Raw genomic sequence first — 18,403 nt, 5'->3', positions numbered from 1 at the left:
CACATCCAGTCGCCAGAGAGGGCGCTGACCCCGTTCCGCCCCCAGTCGCAGGTCCACCCAGTGCAGGGCATGGTCCGAGACCGCAATGGCCGCGTAGTCAACCCCCTCCACCCTCTGGATTAACGCCCTACTCAACACAAAGAAGTATTCGTGAATAGACTTTATGGACATGGGAGAAAAAGGAAAACTCCTTCGTCCTTGGCCCCGTAAACCTCCAGGGGTCCACTCCCCCCATCTGGCCCATGAACTCCCACAAGGCCCTGGCCGCCGCCGGCCTCTTTCCCGTTCTGGACTTGGAACGATCCAAGCTCGGATCCAAGACCGTATTAAAGTCCCCTCCCATTATCAGGTGACTTATCTCCGAGTCCGGGATCCTACTCAACACCTCAAAGTCTGCATCGTCCCAGTTTGGGGCATATACGTTCACTAACACCACCCAGGCCCCCTGCAGCTTGCCACTCACCATTATATACCTGCCCCCCTTGTCTGCCACGATGCTCCCCGCCTCAAACGCCACTCGTTTACTGACCAAAATGGCCACCCCTTTGGTCTTGGAGTCTAACCCCGAGTGAAACACCTGTCCCACCCATCCTTTCCTCAGCCTCGTCTGGTCCGCGAGCTTTAAATGCGTCTCTTGCAACATGCGCAATCTGGGACCTCCTCGTGCCCCGGACAGCCCGTCCCGGGCGTTTTCCGTCCCCTAGCACCGAACACCTGGAAAACAAAACACCTGGAAAACCAGCAGAACAAACAACAAAACCCCCAACCAAACTAGGGCAGACATGCCCATAAACTTATGCTTTGCCCGCCATCCTCCCCTCGGTCACTCCCCACCCGCACATTTCACCCCCATACAACAGTCCCTTAGTTCAGGTCCAGCTTCTCCTGCCTAATGAACGACCACGCCTCGTCTGGGGTATCAAAATAGTGGTGCCTGTCCTGGTATGTTACCCACAGTCTCGCCGGGTGCAGGAGCCCAAACTTCACCCCTTTACCATGGAGGGCCACCTCCGCCCGGTTAAAACCTGCACGCCTCATCGCCAGCTCAGCTCCCAGGTCCTGGTAAATTCGGATCTCGCCATTCTCCCACTTATTGCTCCGCTCTCTGTTCGCTCATCGCAGGACTTGCTCCCGGTCTGCCAAGCGCTGAAACCGTATCACCATCACCCTCGGTGGCTCGTTTACCCTCGGCTTTCTGCCGAGAACCCTGTGCTCCACGGGCCGCGGGAAGGCCCCCGCGCCCATCACATTGTGGCCACGTACGTGCTCGCGTCCGCCCTCTCCGCTCCTTCGGGAAGGCCCAGGATCCGCAGATTGTGGCTCTGAGACCTGCACTCAAGGTCATCCAGCCTCTCCTGCCATCTCTGATGGAGCGCCTCGTGCGCCTCCACTTTCACCACCAGGCCCAGGATCTCGTCCTCGTCCTCCGCCACCTTCCTCCTCACCTCCTTGATCTCCTTCTCCTGCACCTTCTGGGTCATCACAATTCTTTCCATGGAGGCCAGCATCTCCGTTTTCAGCTTCATGAAGCAGTTTTTAAGGAGCTCCTGCTGTTCTCTGGCCCACTGGGCCCACACCTCCCGATCTTCTCCGGCCGCCATTTTGTCCTCCCGGACCTCCTCACCTCCTTGATCTCCTTCTCCTGCACCTTCTGGGTCATCACAATTCTTTCCATGGAGGCCAGCATCTCCGTTTTCAGCTTCATGAAGCAGTTTTTAAGGAGCTCCTGCTGTTCTCTGGCCCACTGGGCCCACACCTCCCGATCTTCTCCGGCCGCCATTTTGTCCTCCCGGACCTTCTCTACCTTCTTCCCCGGGTTCGCGTGACTGCTGGCTCAGCTCCTGGTCCTCTCCATGCACCACATCCGTTCCCACGCCGGTCTCTCCTGTCAATTGCCACCGCCGCTCATTTTAGCGGCCCGAAACACCAATCCTGGCAGGAGCTGCCGTTCGCGTGACCTAGCAGGTCATAGCCGCTCGTCTTTGAGGAGCTCTATGAGAAATTGTGTAGGTCGGAGCCACCAGGAGCGGAGCAAGAGATGAGGGGATTCCTGGACGGGTTGGAGTATCCGAGGTTGGAGTAGGAGGACAGGGCAGGGCTGGTGGGGGAACAGGAGGTAAAGGAGGCAATTGGGAGGATGCAGTCAGGGAAAGTGGCGGAACCGGATGGATTCCCAGTGGAATATTAAAAGACATTTAAGGACAAGTTGGCACCGCTGATAGTGGGAATGTTTGAGGAGGTGATAGGTGGGGGGGTCTTGCCACAGATGTTGGGGCAGGCTTCAATTTCCCTGCTGTTAAAGAACGATAAGGAGCTGGTTGAGTGTGGGTCGTACAGGTCTATATCCCTATTGAATATAGATGCCAAAATATTGGCAAAGGTGCTGGCGACAAGGTTGGAAGGGTGTCTTCCGAAGATGATAGGAGAGGATCAGACTGGGTTCGTGAAGGAAAGGCAGCTGTTCTCGAATGTCAGAAGGTTGCTAAATGTGATCATGTTGCCGGTGGATGGATAGGAGACTGAGGTGGTGGTGGCACTAGATGCGGAGAAGGTATTTAATCGGGAAGAGTGGGGTTATTTGATGATGATGATCTTAGAAAGATTTAGGATCGGGTTGAGGTTCACGACGCGAGAACGGCTGTAGTATAGGGGGCTGATGGTGAGTGTTCGCACTAATATGAATTTCGGGCTACTTTGCTCTGCACAGGGTTACCAGGCAGGGGTGTCCTATGTCCCCCCATGCCGGTGGGGAATATAATAGCGCTGTTCCAAAGATTTGGGTCTTTCTCTGGGTATAAATTGAACCTAAGTAAGAGCGAGTATTTTATGTTGTACCAGCCGGGGGGTGGGGGGGGTGCCGCCATTTCGTATGGCGACAACCCACTTTAGGTACCTGGGGGTTGCAGGTGGCGCAGGATTGGGATAGGATCCGAAGGTATAATTTAACTGGTTTGGTGGGGATGGTGAAGGCTGATTTGGCACGGTGGGACAATCTGCCTCTGTCATTGGCAGGCCTGGTGTAGGCAGTTAAAATGAATGTGCGACCACAATTTCTGTTTCTACTTCAGTGCCTGCCGGTCTTTCTCCTGTAATCTTTCTTCAAGGAGGTGGACAAATTGGTCACCTTTTTTATTTTGGGGGGGGGGATGGAATGGAGGGTGGGCAGAGGTGGCCAGGGTTAGGAGGGTGCTCTTGCAGAGAGGACGACAGGTGGGGAGGCCAGGCCACCCAAACTTGCTGTACTATTACTGGGTGGTGAATGCTGAGAAGGGGTGGGGCTGGGTTAAGGGTGTGTGTGTGTGGGGGGGGGGGGGGGGGGGGGCGGGGGGCAAGAGTCTGATGAGTTGAGATGGAGGTGGGCTCATGTAGGAGGGGACGGGATTGAGGGCACTGCCAACGGTGCCGCTCCCGATGGAGGAGGGCAGTTATTCAGTGAGTCCGATGGTGGCTACTTTGAAGATCTGGAGACAGTTTAGACAGTACTTTAAGCTGGGGGCCAGGTCAGGGAGGTGCTGATTAGGTGGAATCATAGGTTCGAGAAAGGAGGCATGATGCGGGTTTTCGGAGATGGGAGGAGAGGGGAATTAAGGAAATGAAAGATCTGTTCCTGTGGGTATGATTTGTGAGCTTGGAGGAGCTGGGAGAGAAGTACGGGTTGGCGCAGGATGAAGGCTTTAGGTACCTGCCGATTTAGGATTTTGCAAGGAAGGCTTTCTCGACCTTCCCAATAATGCCGGGCCCCTCGCTGTTGGAGGCGGTACTGTCGGGGACTGGGGGTGGGGTGGCGGCGTTTGGAGAAGGGGGGGTTGGAGAAAGGGGTGGTACCGGCGATTTATTGAGGATTCTGGAGGAGGATCTGGGGCGAAATTCTCCGAACCCTCGCCGGGTCGGAGAATCGCCGGGAGCTGGTGTGAATCCCGCCCCTGCCGGTTGCCGAAGTCTCCGGCACCGGAGATTCGGCGGGGGCGGGAATCGCGCCGCGCCGGTTGGCGCCCCCCCCCCCCGCTTGATTCTACGGCCCGCATGGGCCGAAGTCCCGCCGCCAAAATGCCTGTCCCGCCGGCGTAAATTGAACCACCTACCTTACCGGCGGGACAAGGCGCATGGGCGGGCTCTGGGGTCCTGGGGGGGGGCGTGGGGCGATCTGGCCCCGGGGGGTGGCCCCACGGTGGCTTGGCCCGCGATCGGGGCCCACCGATCCACGGGCGGGCCTGTGCCGTGGGGGCACTCTTTCCCTTCCGCCTCCGCCACGGTCTCCACCATGGCGGAGGCGGAAGAGACCCCCTCCACTGCGCGGGAACGTCAGCGGCCGCTGACAGTTTCCCACGCATGCGCCGCCCGGAGATGTCATTTCTGCGCCAGCTGGCGGGGCACCAAAGGCCTTTTCCGCCAGCTGGCGGGGCGGAAATTCCTCCGGCGCAGGCCTAGCCCCTCAATGTTGGGGCTCGGCCCCCAAAGATGCGGAGCATTCCACACCTTTGGGACGGCGCGATGCCCGTCTGATTGGCGCCGTTTTGGGCGCCAGTCGGCGGACATCGCGCCGTTTCCGGAGAATTTCGCCCAGGGTGTCCATGGAGGGGGTTAAGCTGAAATGGGAGATAGACCTGCGGCGGGGGGAGGAGCGATGTAAATGAAGTGAAGGGTGAATGCCTCAACCTCGTGCACGAGGTTGGAGCTGATACAATTGAAGGTCACGTATAGGGTGCACCTCACAAAATCAAGGATGAGCTGGTTGTTTGAGCGGGTGGAGGATGTTTGTGAGTGATATGGGAGGGGTCCCGCAAACCATGTTCATATGTTTTGATCCTACCCGAAGATTGAAAGATATTGGAGGGAGGTATTTAGCACCATCTCAGGCATAAGGATTTTGAGCCTGATCCTCCAGATGCCATTTTTGGGGTGTCGGACCGGCCCGAGTTGCAGCCGGTTGCGGGGGCAAACGTTTTAACCTTTGCCTCGCTGATCACTCATAGGCCGGTCCTGTTGGAGCGGCGGTCGCTTCTCCACCCTCTGCCTTGGATTGACGGGGGGACCTGCTGGAGTTTTTGACTCTGGAAAAGGTGAAGTTTGAGTTAAGGAGGACAAAGGAGGGGTTCTACAATTCTTGGGATTTATTTATCATGCACTTTCGGGAGTTGGTTGCCATTGAATGCTAGGGAGGGAGGGGGCTTGTTCGTTGTTTTCTTTCCGTTTTTTAACTTACGAGTCGATGTTTAAGGTTTTCTCATTGGCATGGTTGTTTTCCTGGTTTTATTGTTTGTATGGCGAACATGATGAAAATAAGGTGAATAAATACATTTCTGACTATGGGACCTTGTTCTATGCGTAGTGGCTGCCACATTTCCTACATTGGACCAGTAACAGCACTTCAATAAAGTAATTCTCTTGAGCATTTTACAATGCCCCAAGGTCAAAATCGGTGCTGCAGAAATGCAATCTTTCTCTTTATTGTTTAGGAGAAGAAGAATGCCACTCCCGAAACCCAAAATTGAAGTTACTAATTGAAGACTTTTTGCTTCTTTTCTCATTTATATAATTCATTTTTCTGCAGGGCAGCCAAAGCAGAAAAGGCAAAGAAAAAAGAAGAAAAGTTGCAAGCTAGGAAACTAGAAAAGAAAAAAGGTACATACCTCGTAGGATTTAAGACCTGCTGGAAACAAACAGTTTAAACATGCAGCTTAAAGGGAATGTGATAGCCCAGGTTTGGCGGTCAGCATGAAATGACATCACTCCCACCTTGCCCACAAGATCTAGTGCTCTGCTTGGTATTGATTTCACCTCCCCCGATGTGAATTTTATCCTAGTGCTAGCTGTAGTGGATCTCATGGCACCCAGAAATAGTAATGTTATCAAGCCAGCCAAGCAGCCAATCACATTGAAGCATTCTCATAGGCACCAAGCCAGAAGTAAAATCAGGCTTTGCAGTTCACTTTCTATAATTTTAGAAGCAAAATAAAAATTGAGATGTGCGGACACCTAATGTTGCTGTCAGTTTCACCAGACTAAGGATGCTAAATGCCAACAGTCTTGTCATTACAACTGCAAAACCCTGGCCAATATTTTGTGGTGGAGCAGGCTCTCCAGAGTATCTGGGGTTCTGAAGTTTTGTATTTGCAGAAGCTCATTTTTATAACTGAGAGCAGGGTGATTTTTAATATGCCAAACTCATCTTGCCCTCTTTAAGTAACCAGACCATTAACTTGTGGACTGTGTCTCCTGAACTTAATGGAGAAAATGGCAGTATTCTTTAAAAAGGCTGAAGCAAGGGTCTGTGATGTGCACACATCAACCCTACTGCCTTAATGATAGAGATCAAGTGAGTTGATCATTTGGTTCATGCTGTCTCCCTCTTGTGGTTCATAAAGACATTGTGAAAGATCCAACGCATTTCTGATGACACTTTTATTTAACAGAGATGACGGCAGAGCAGAAGCTTCAGAAGATACACACAGACATTAAACATGCTCTGAAGGTTGACAATCCTGTGAGTATCAGTAAAGATTTGCATTGAAGGCCAGACTTTGTATTTCCATTGGGGCTGATGTGAAACTTGTATAGGATTTTAAAATAATTTGTCTTTTTAATTCCAAACACTTTAAAGATTCAAGCAACTTTAAAGTGAAAATCATTTTGTGTAAAGCTTTTCTGTATTCTATTTAATTTTTTTTGCGTTATGGTTGTGCTGAATTCTTTTCCAGCCTGGACATATCATAGTTTACACTTGCATTGAGTTATATCAATTCAGATTTGGAAGATAAATATTATTTTAAGATCAAATGTCTTAAACCAAGGATATCCAGTCACTTGGAGATTGGGACCAAGTACATACATCAAGCTATTTAAGTTAGACCCCTGTTATGGGCCAGGGTTTAACAACTCCAAAGTATATTATGGAGTTCACCTGACTTATAACTGTTTGTTGAATTTGGCTAAGATAAGCACAAGAGCCTGCCTTTCAGGTGTTATTCAACGGACTTCTTAGGCACTTTTAATCAAAAAAACAAGCTTTATTCGAAGAACTTAGTTAACATTTGTATAGACACACACAGCAAGACTTTTTATCAATTACAAACAAGGACCCCACACAAATACAGTAATCTATGTATAATCCTTAATGAATCCCCCCTTAACTGTTCCAATTCAATAACAAGGTCCAAGTAAAACCAAAAAACCCTTTTTCAAGGTGTGGCCCAGCACACGGCATTCTTACTGATATAAGACTTGTTATTGATATTCTGTTCCCCTTTTCAAACAGCAGATTTGAATTCCTTCCCGAAAGCATCTCTTTTAAGTTAGCAAGCAGTTTGGAAACAGCTTTTAAAATGAAAATAGAGAGACACTTCTTTCAACCTGTGCAGTTCAAACCAGTCCAAACTCAAAGCGAAAGTAAAAACTCTGAGCCACAGCCCAGCTCCACCCACACAATGACATCACTGAAGCCATGTGATAAGACAAACATTTCTTAAAGGGACACTCCCATGACACTCCCAAGGGAAGCCAACCGCACAAAGGTGAGGCCCCCAATTAACCAAATAACTTATTTTGGGATTGTTTTCATCTTGGAGGAATTTCAGATAGTCTGCATCAATACATTCTGCTAGGTTTAATGCAGTCAAGGCAGCACGGTGACGCAGTGGTTAGCGTTGAAAAAAAAATGAAATGAAAATCGCTTATTGTCACAAGTAGGCTTCAAATGAAGTTACTGTGAAAAGCCCCTAGTCGCCACATTCCGGCACCTGTTCTGGGAGGCTGGTACGGGAATTGAACTGTGCTGCTGGCCTTACCTTGGTCTGTTTTAAAAGCCAGCTAGTTAGCCCTGTGCTAAACCAGCCCCATTGCTGCCTCATGGCGCCGAGGCCCCAGGTTCGATCCCGGCTGTGGGTCACTATCTGTGTGCAGTTTGCACATTCTCCCCGTGTTTGCCACGGTTTCGCCACCACATCCTAAAAGATGTGCAGGGTAGGTAGTTTGGCCACGCTAAATTGCCCCTTAATTGGAAAAAAAATGAATTGGCTGCACTAAATTTATATATTTTTTAAAAAGTTTAATGCAGTCAAACTGAGGTTAGATTCACAACACACAACCTTTGGAACTGTGGATTATTATTCAACAGATAGAGAATTAGACTTGGTGCCTGTCCAGGATGTATTTCTCAAGTACCACATCGGTTTGAGCAAATTTGAATCTTTCAACGTGTCTCGCAGAAAATTGGGTGTGACACTGAACGGCTTTATGCATGCGGGCCCAGCAACGATTGGGTGCAGGGTGAGGCGGTGGTGGAATGATGTGGTGAAAATCATTAGAGGAAACTGATGCCTATAATAGTGGCAGTAAGGGTCAGAGATCTTTGCTTCATGCACCATTAAGGAGGCACAGTCAGTGAAAGAATATGAGAAGTCTGCATGAGTAAGGAAGTAAATAAGAAAAAGTCTTGTTTTAGATCTAGTATGACTAGACTGTGGGTGAATGCTAATCAGAAAACATTTAGCCAACTAAATGTGGATATTGTGGAGACCCTATGTTAAGAGGAGTACTAAGAAAACTATTTAAAGATCATTGTATAATTACTCTGTTCATCCATGTGTAAAATAAATCAGTTTATTGTTTTGTAATTGGCCTTGCCTGGAACAAGCAGGTGCTGTCCAGAAGATTGAGGGACTGATGTAAGATTGCAATATCCGGTTCACATATATGTTAATTGCTGATCATAAAGGATGCTGATTCAATTACACAAAGTGCACCCAAAGGAATATGCTGCAAAATGCAGAACCCAAAGGCCTATACTGTACAGTAGAAACCCAAAATGTGTAACCCCCTACACAGAAAGCACATTACTGATGCAGAAAAACAAGAATTGTGCTTCAGCACCAACACCACCACCAACACCACTGAACCCCCCCCCCCCGAACCCATTGCACTATTTCCACTACTTTTGTAGAACTAATATTATTTGCCCTATTAAACACAGAATTTACAACCTAGAAACAAGATAGTGTGATGAATGTAGGATTTTAGCTATATTGAATTATATTGTGAAGTAATGGTTAAAAGCCTGGGTTAGTGTATTTGACTGCTGCAGTTATGTTTTTAAAATAATCTTGGTTTGAAGGACAGCTTTCAGGAGCCTGAGATGCAATTAAAAGGTGCAAGTAAAAGCATGGGCTAATGAAATTTGTTTTAATTAGATTTTAGCTTGGTGAGATGATGTCACTGCTGGGTGGAGCTAAGGCATCAGGCATTTTGAGAAACCATTTTCAGTTGAGTTTTGATCTGGCTGAAGCTGAGACCAAGTAAGGCAGTTTGTTCTCACTGTAAGTTAGTTAAAAAAGATTAACTATATTTAAAGGGAGACGGTGGTGTTGTGGTATTGTCACTGGACTAGTCATCCAGACACCCAGGGTAATCCTCTGGGGTCCCAGTTTCGAATACCACCAGGGCAGATGGAGAAATTTGAACTCAATAAAAATCTGAAATTAAAAGTCGAAAGGTCACCATGAAACCATTGTTGATTGCTGTAAACATCCATCTGGTTCACTAATGTCCTTCAGGGAAGGAAATCTGCCCTCCTTTCTTGGTTTGGCCTACATGTGACTCCAGACCCATCCAGCGATGCGGTTGGCTCTTAACTGCCCCCATTGAAATGGTTGAGCAAACCACTAGTTCAAGTGCAATTAGGGATAGGCAACAAATGCTGGCCCAGCCAGCGATGCCCACATCCCAAGAACGAATTAAAAAAAGTAGTGCAGACTTATCTGAGGTTAAGGGGGAGCTGAAACAAACCTGTTGAAAATAGGTTTTAAAGACATCCAGATGGAGTTTTTCAAGGGGCTCAGACTGGAGTCAGATCAGTTCTGTAAAGCAGTGTCAAGAGATCTCTTTCTTAAAGAATAAGCCTGTAAAGCAAGTATTCTTCTGTGCCATTGGTACTTAGGACAGATTGAGAGCTGGGATGGTCTATTTTCTTTTTAAGTGGGAATAAAGATAGCAAGTAAGGGTATGTTTACAAGTAAGACTTTTGTTTTAAACACCATATCCCCATTTCTTCATGCAATCACTCCTGGAGCGAAGTATCCTTTGCTCACAATCTTACAAAATTAAAAATAAAATATTGTTTATTCGGTCCAGTATCCTAGCCACTGTTGGAATCTGGTGGCACAGTGGTTAGCGCTGCTGCTTCACAGCGCCAGGGACCTGGGTTCGACTCCGACTCCGACCCCGGGTGATGTGTGGATTTGCACATTCTTCTCATGTCTGCGTGGGTTTCCTCCAGGTGCTCTGGTTTCCCCCAAAGATATTGCCCCGAAGTATCCAAAGGTTAGGTAGGGTTACAGGGGCAGGGCAGGAGATGGGCCTGTGGCGGGAGATTGGGCCGAGGTAGGGTGGTCTTTCGAAGGGTCGGTACAGACTCAATGGACCGAATGGCCTCCTTCTGGACTGCAGGGATTCTAGGATTGTAATAATAGGAATTAGCTTTCAAGCTGCGCAATTGAAATACAACAGGAAGCGTTATTACTGTATTATCCATTGTTACATGAAAGGAAAACAACTATTTTCTTGGAGATTGAGAGCAGAATTAGTGACTTCTCTAGTCAGGCTATTCAGACGCATTGTTCATAGCAAGTCACTGGATGGCATCATTGCTCTGGTTTTGTGTATCTAAAAGTCACAGGCATGGCTGATCTTGCATAGAAAGTAGTAATAAACGTTACCCTGTTACTATTACAGTACAGTAATATGTGAAAAAAACAGAATTAGAAATATCAGGGAAGCCAGACAATTTAAGAATTTAGGGCTGTATAACAGCTTGTGATGTTTAGCATATGGACATAAGCGGATCATAAATCAAGAAATTACAGAGACTAGTAAGAAAAGTACTGCAATAAATGTGAGAGACCTTAGTCTTCATATAGATTGAATCAAATTTGCCACGGTAGCCTGGAGGATGAGTTCATGGAGTGTGTTTGGGACAGTTCCTTAGAACAAAATGATTCAGAACCAACCAGTGAACAAGCTATTTTAGACATGGTGATGTGTAAAGAGGCAGGGTCAATTAATAACCTCATAGTGGGCGGCACAGTAGCACAGTGGTTCGCACTGTTGCTTCACAGCTCCAAGGTCCCTGGTTCGATTCCCGGCTTGGGTCACTGTCTGTGTGCAGTCTGCACGTTCTCCCTGTGTCTGTGTGGGTTTCCTCCGGGTGCTCTGGTTTCCTCCCACAAGTCCCAAAACATGTGCCATTAGGTGAATTGGACATTCTGAATTCTCCCTCTGTGCACCCGAGTAGATGCTGAGAGGTTGTTTCCTCCAATGGGGGTATCTAGAACCAGAGGATACAGTTTAAAAATAAAATGTCCCACATTTAAGATAGAGGTGAGGAGGAATTTCTTCTCTCTCTAGGTGATGGGATATATTTAAAGCTGAAATAGACAGATTTTTGATCAACAAGGGAGTCTAAGATTATGGGCGAAGGCAGAAAAGAGGACTTAAGGCCACAATTAGATTATCTTATTGAAAGGGCAAGCAGACGGTGGTGCAGTGGTTAGCACTGCTGAATCACGGGGCCGAGAACCCAGGTTCAATCCGGCCCCGGGTCACTGTCCGTGTGGAGTTTGCATGTTCTCCCTGTGTCTGCATGGGTCTCACCCCCACAACCCAAAGATGTGCGGGGTAGGTAGACTAGACATGCTAAATTGGCCCTTTATTGGAAAAAAACAAGAATTGGGTGCTCTCAATTTATATATTTTTTTAAAAAGGGCAAGTAGACTCGATGAGCTGAATGGCCTAATCCTGCTCTTGCTGTTATTTCTTATGATCTTAAAGAGGGATACAGAGATTCCGCTGAAAAGTAATTGAAAGCTAAGCAAACCGTATACAGAGGCCAAACTATTAACAAATGCTCTAACTACTGTTGTTTTGTAGGATGTTAAGAAATGTGTGGAGGCACTTGAAGAACTGCGGACACTGCAAGTCACGACACAGCTCTTGCAGAAACACAGTGATCTGGTCGCAACATTAAAAAAGGTATGTTTGTTGTACTGCGCGTTCTATTGATGTCTACAGCACTTGATCCTAATTCAAGTCATTCTGGCATCGTCTAGTCGTACGGGTTTATTTACTTGTGTGTTACATTGTTTGAAAACTTAGGCTAAGTAATAATCAAATAACTTTTTTGGTATCTATTTGCCATTGCCTGTGTAATTGATTTAAAAATATTTTGATTCAGTTAATCTTTTTTTAATAAGCATTTTTATTGGATATTTAAGTTTTTACAAATATCACAATAAGAAAGAAAAGGGTTATCAATGCAAAACAGGACAGCACAGAACAAGAATCATGGGAACAGACAATACAGGATGAATTTAGAACAATATCCCTTCTGTGCCAATGCAGGATGTAATCAACAGCATAGAGATGCCCGCTAGAAGGGATCAAGGCAAAGTGGGAGAAGGTATGGAAGGAGGGGGGGGGGAGAATGGACGGACGGGACCGCAAACCACGTTCATATATTTTGGTCTTGTCCAAAGCTGGAGGATTACTGGAAGGAGGTTTTTAGGGTAATCTCTAAAGTGTGGGCTAATGTCTGGGGTTTGGTGGGAGGATGGGATCATTGTTATTGATTATGGGGATTGACATTACATTCGTTACTGATTATTGTTTATTGTTGGGTGTAAATTTGGGAGAAAATGTGAAAAAGGAGGAGAATAAAAACATTTTTAAAAATCAACATGGAGATGCATCATACCAGCACTACAAAAAAAAGGAAATCCGCACTAAGGGGGAATTACATTTGTACCTCACCATGCAAATCAACCCCGATCCAGGCCCAGGACAGATCCGGCATCAGTCATATGACTACAAAATTATGAAGAAAGCACCAGCGACAGCAAGTCGAAATTATACTCTGGCGCATGGTCTCTCCTAGAAAAAGAAGAAAAAAGGGAAAAACCTGGGGCAGGATTCTCTGTTTCAGCGGCTAAGTGCCGGCTCGAATGGAGAATTTGCAGGAGGTTTACATGGAAAAAATCGGCGCGAACCCCTCAACGATTCTGGTACCGTGAGGGGCTGGCAGCAGCACCGAGTGAAGCTCCCGTGCCAAAAACGTCCGGAGAATGGCCAGGTCCCTGGCCGCGCATGCGCATGGCTGAAGGCGAACGGCCATCCGCGACCCCACGGGCCGATCGCCTCCCGGCCAATGGCACGGAACCCAGCCGAGTGTGGCGGCACTGGACACAGTCCGCAGCTGCCACACCGGGTTTCCGACCATTGAGACCACATGTGCCCCGTGCCGTCGGGAACTCTGCCCATGGCGGGGTGCTGAGCATCGCTGATGACGCGGCAACGGCGTTGCAATGGCGCGCGATGCGATGATGTCATTTCCGAGGTGGCAGAGCATTGCTGACCGGCGGTGCCGGCACCAATTTGGGCGTGTTGTCAATTTTTCGCCTGTTATCGATGTACGGGCAACGGAGAATCCCACCTTTGAGCCACCAGAATTGACCCTCCCAGGTCCTTACTAGTCACAACACTCGTAAGGATCCATCAACCAAGGGAGAATAGGCGACTCGAGTGCCAAGCAACAACACACCCCTAGGCGGAACGACAGGATAACCATGAGCCCCAGAATTTAAGTGAGGATATCCTTCGGTCCTAGCGGAAAGGTGAGAATCACCTCCACGGTGTCTCAGAAGAGAAAAACGGTAAGAAATAGCAAGAACCATCAAAACTAATCACTGGATATCAGCATCCAACCCAGACCCCCAACTTTCGAGCAACCACCTAATGCACACTCGAGGAATTGAAGCCAGCCATCCAAACCACAAGGGGATATCACGCTTACCCAAAGGAAAAAGAAACCGGTTATCTACTCGGCACAGCGCTCAGCCATCCCCAAATGTCCACACACCCGGGTGCCAAACGCAGCCTCTCCGTGCTTCCCCCACCAGATGCCCTCAGGAGGGACAACCTCAGGGAAAAAACACTCAGGAGATCCCAACCGGAGCAAGGTGCTACTCCCATCTCGACAAAAGGGGAAAGGAGAAGCACTTCAGTCCTAGCCAGGAGGGGAGCCCAGTCCGGAAGAAGTACTGTCAAGACATCCATCTATTGTTGTCCTGGGAGGGAGGTTCAGTCCTCTTCCCCCGACACCCAATGCCCCTGCCCACTCCACCAGACCAGAACCAGGATCAGTCACTCACCCAGACAAGAGAAGTAATAAGGACCCCCGCCAGGGGACACCTAAACTGGATCGCGGAAACCATCGCCATACAAAGATTACTCCAAGCCATCCTCATCCCAGCCGCAGACACCGACTCCACTACGGTCTGTTTCAATACCGGACCAGACACACTATTTGTTGCAATCGCACCGAAAACAGCTAAAGAGAGCGAGTGACCCATATTGGGCGAAAAGACAAACTCGATCCAAAGGGAGAGTCGCTAGAACCCAGTCCTCCCCAGGATAACAAGAAGTCGGCCCAGGCCAAAGAAAGATGAAAACACGGATTCTCAAAACCAAAAGGAAAACCCAAAACGGGTTATCTCTAACTGGACGGAGGGTGATCCTCAATCACAGCGAGGACAAACTAGCCCTACCATCCCCAACCTTCCACCCCTCTCCCTCCTTGGGCTGTGCCTATCTTCCCCCTAAATGATGGGGGGTGGGGGTGAGTTAATAAAGAACATTGCACCCTCCCTCCACCATAAAATTATCAGACATTATAAAGCATGATTACGTTTAGGATTGAAACTGTGCACAAATCCGATTCTCCACATTCAACTCAATTCAGACTTGCTAAATCAGGATAACCAAAGATACAGGCCATCGCACCTGTATTAGACAATCCCCTGTAGGAAAAAATGAGACCGCATCAAGCAAACAACAAAATGATCAACAGGGAGCAACATCCACGATAACGACTGAAATGCAGGGCAGCCCTTGGGATAAAGATTTTTCATGGATACACAAAGAATGCATGAGGGCATTTAAAAGTTTATTGGATAAACATATGGATGATAATGGCATAGTGTAGGTTAGATGGCTTTTGTTTCGGTGCAACATCGTGGGCCGAAGGGCCTGTACTGCGCTGTATTGTTCTATGTTCTATGTTCTAATGCATAGCCAAGGGTGAAACAGGATCCAATAAGCACCCTTCCGGATCTGTCAAGTTTTCCAGTGATCGAAGCGAGAGACACCATGACATCACCAACAGCCCAGGCCCCAGCCGGGGGAGATGGCTCGACCAGTTCGGCACCTCCAACCCTTCCCAACAGCATCAGGAACAGGACAAAATAGGACTAGTGATTAGTCGGCCAAACCGACCCCAGGCATTGAAGACAGGCTATGTTGTCTCCATCGAATTTGATAGGGCCAGACTTCAAGATTACCAAAACGTGGCAGCCAATTTGCAAACTCACTCGGGCACTCATCCATCACCTCTCGGCAAGACTCAGTGATATATACCACCACAGCCCCCATCTCTCCCCTGAATCCGCCAGAATGGACGACAAGCCATGTAACAGTATGGAGGTGACACCAGCGACAGTGCTCTCTTGCTCTCTCTGTTGCAAGATCCTCCTTGTGTGCCTCCATCACCTCCATAATAGTACCTTGCAATTCTTGGAAATAAACCATAAAAACCTCCACCTCAAAGCTGTGATTTTCAGCCATTTCAGCATCATTGTTAGCAGCCATCATTCATACAGCATCGTTAAGGAGGAAGCCCGCACAATAACAACTGCGCAACTGAAAGCAGGGCCCCAACCCACTCCAGCTGCCACGAACAAAGGAAGATGTAAGCATTTTATCATCTTTCATTCAAAAACACTGACCAAACACTTCTCGGGACATAACAACCATGCAAACCAAGAAGAGGCAAATATGAAATGTGTGCGAGGATGAAAAGACGCGTTAAAAGAGCCGAGCCAGAATTCGCGAAAATGCAGCCAGTCTTGTGCTCACATCGCATGGCCCCTCAGTTAATATTCTACCTCTATGTTCTAGAGTAGCGAGTGGACTACTTGCACAATGGTGTCTCCAACATTGCTTTGTATTTAAGGTGGATGGCTTGAATTTGGAAGTTTCCAAGATAATGAATGTAGGATGAGATTTTGATGGAGTGAGATAGTGTTGAAGGTTGTACCATAACTATTTAGTTCTCAACCTGAGCTGTGAGTTTCCCCAATTAAAACTGTGGTGCTTTTTGGTAGAGGGGATGGAGAATAGTTTGCACAGTCCAGGTGAAAGTCAACAAAATAATAACATGTCTCTTATGATTTCAGCTTTGCTTTAAAGAAAGGTAATTATAAAATGAGTTAACAAATAGAGTGGCAAAACACAGGGTGGCAAGAAGTCTTGTGTCGGATGACACCATCATATGCAGAATCACGTGGACTGTTTTAGGTGAGGAGAAATATTGGAGTGAGCAATGTTTTTCTTCTTGCTAGTTGCATTAAAAACAATTAAAACTTCAATGTATTCTGCTGAGTACATGGGCGGGATTCTCCACTCCCGCGCCGAAGTGGCCGCGCCGTCGTGAGTGCCGTCGAGGTTCACGACGGCGCGAAACGGCCCCGGTCCTGACCGATTCGGGCCCTGACAATGGGCCAGGATCGGGGCCGCGTCATCTACACGCGCCAGGCCTTGTCGCCCGCGTAAAAGCGGCGCCGCATAGATGACGCGGCCGGCGCCGCATAACGGGCGTCATCCGCGCATGTGCGGGTTGGCCGGTGCCAACCCCCGCATGCGTGTTTGCCGTCCTCTCAGTCCGCCCCGCAAGAAGATGTCTGACGGATCTTGCGGGGCCGCGGAAGGAAGGAGGTCCTCCTTCAGAGAGGACAGCCCGACGATCGGTGGGCACCGATCGCGGGCCACCCCACATCTGAGGTACCCCCGGTGCAGGATCCCCCCTCACCCCCCCCCAGCTGGGGGGCCCCCAGCGTTCACGCACCGCTCACGACTGCAGCGACCAGGCGTGGAAGGCGCAGGGGGGGATCCCGCCGTTTTGGCCTGGCCGCTCGGCCCATCCGGGCCTCAGAATAGCGGGAGTGCCGGAGAATCGCCATTTCCGGTGTCTCTGGCGATTCTCCGGCCTGCGGCCCGCGAAACTCGACCGGGCCGTTCCCGCCGCTTGGGAGAATCGCAGGAGGGCGTTGGACCGGCGTCCCGCGAAATTTTGGCAGCCCAGGCGATTCTCCCAACCGGCGTGGGAGTGGAGAATCGCGCCCCATGTTTTTAAAAAACTATTTTCAAATGGAAACTAGTGGTAAAGACAGTTTGGCTAGGTCGATGGAACTAGTGCTTTTGATATGTTGATAAATCAAGCAGCCCTGTAAACAAATGTTTACCTAAGGCAAGTTGGTAACAATGAAGAATAGAATCTCAAGGGGTTTGAGTAATGTTAAAAGTTCAAAGGAGGTGACAAGGTGTGAATTTTGTCATTACATTCTAAAAGGTGTACTCACAAAATAAAATCAATTGAGAGTGACTTCTGAGGAGGTTAGTTCAGATAAGGGAAGACATAATGGAGAAACGGTATATCAGGAGCAATTTCAATATATGCAGGTTAGCTGTTTTGAGAATGCAGCCCACAACAGGAAAAGCTGTGTGAACTCCCAGCAAGCTGTATCTGTAGAAAATCCTGTTGGAATAAGCAGTTGCTCTGCCTGACATCAGAAGCAACCCAGAAAGATTAAGGTGCCTCGTTTGGTCGCTATTGCTGGATTTTTCTAAAACTTATAGGATGTTGTTTGGGGAGAATTAGCTCTTAAGTTAGGGGAATAAAGGGATTAACTGGATAAATTTAGGAATAATGTGTGGAGCCATTGAGTTAAGTGTATTTCTAGTTGACATTAATATGTATTTTGTTGTTGAATAAACATTTTGTTTAAAATCATCACAAGGACATTTGGGACATCCTCCTCTGGTTTTCACACCTTTCCTCACATACCAAATTGCAAAATACAGTTGAGAGCAGGTGTTTCAAGTTTCACTTTTGGGATCTTGCACACCCTGGTGTTTACCATCAGCTGTTCTCTTAACAGCACCATAGAATTAGATCCTGTTTTGTGTTCAAGTGATTATTTAATATGTACAAACATATGAATTAGGAGCAGACGACTCTTTCCCTTGAGCCTGCTCTGCCATTCAATAAGATCATGGCTGATCTAATTGTAGCCTCAACTCCACATTCCTGCCTACCCCCAGTAACCTTTCACCCCCTTGCTTATCAAGACTCTAGCTACCTCTGCTTTAAAAATGTTCAAAGACTCCGCTTCGCTGCCTTTTAAGGAAGAGACTTCTAAAGCCTTTTACTGCACCGCAACTTTTCAATGGTTCAGCAGCCACATTGGGGAGCCCTATGAAATAATTTGCAGCTTCAGACCAAATTTACTCCCACCAGACATTT

At 48.0% G+C, this 18,403-nt stretch overlaps 1 protein-coding gene across 1 annotated transcript in view; it reads left to right on the top strand.

The window, feature by feature from the left end:
* Nucleotides 1-18,403, top strand: part of hdgfl2 (HDGF like 2) — a 109,021-nt gene that overhangs the window by 70,810 nt on the left and 19,808 nt on the right. Inside the window, exons 11-13 of the mRNA XM_072482728.1 lie at nt 5,552-5,622; nt 6,414-6,484; nt 11,920-12,021. Of these exons, the coding sequence (XP_072338829.1) occupies nt 5,552-5,622; nt 6,414-6,484; nt 11,920-12,021 (244 nt within the window). The remainder of the gene's footprint in view (nt 1-5,551; nt 5,623-6,413; nt 6,485-11,919; nt 12,022-18,403) is intronic.

Source organism: Scyliorhinus torazame, chromosome 18 (genome assembly GCF_047496885.1).
Source record: "Scyliorhinus torazame isolate Kashiwa2021f chromosome 18, sScyTor2.1, whole genome shotgun sequence".
Classification (NCBI taxonomy): domain Eukaryota; kingdom Metazoa; phylum Chordata; class Chondrichthyes; order Carcharhiniformes; family Scyliorhinidae; genus Scyliorhinus; species Scyliorhinus torazame.
This window is presented reverse-complemented; position numbering and strand designations above follow the sequence as displayed.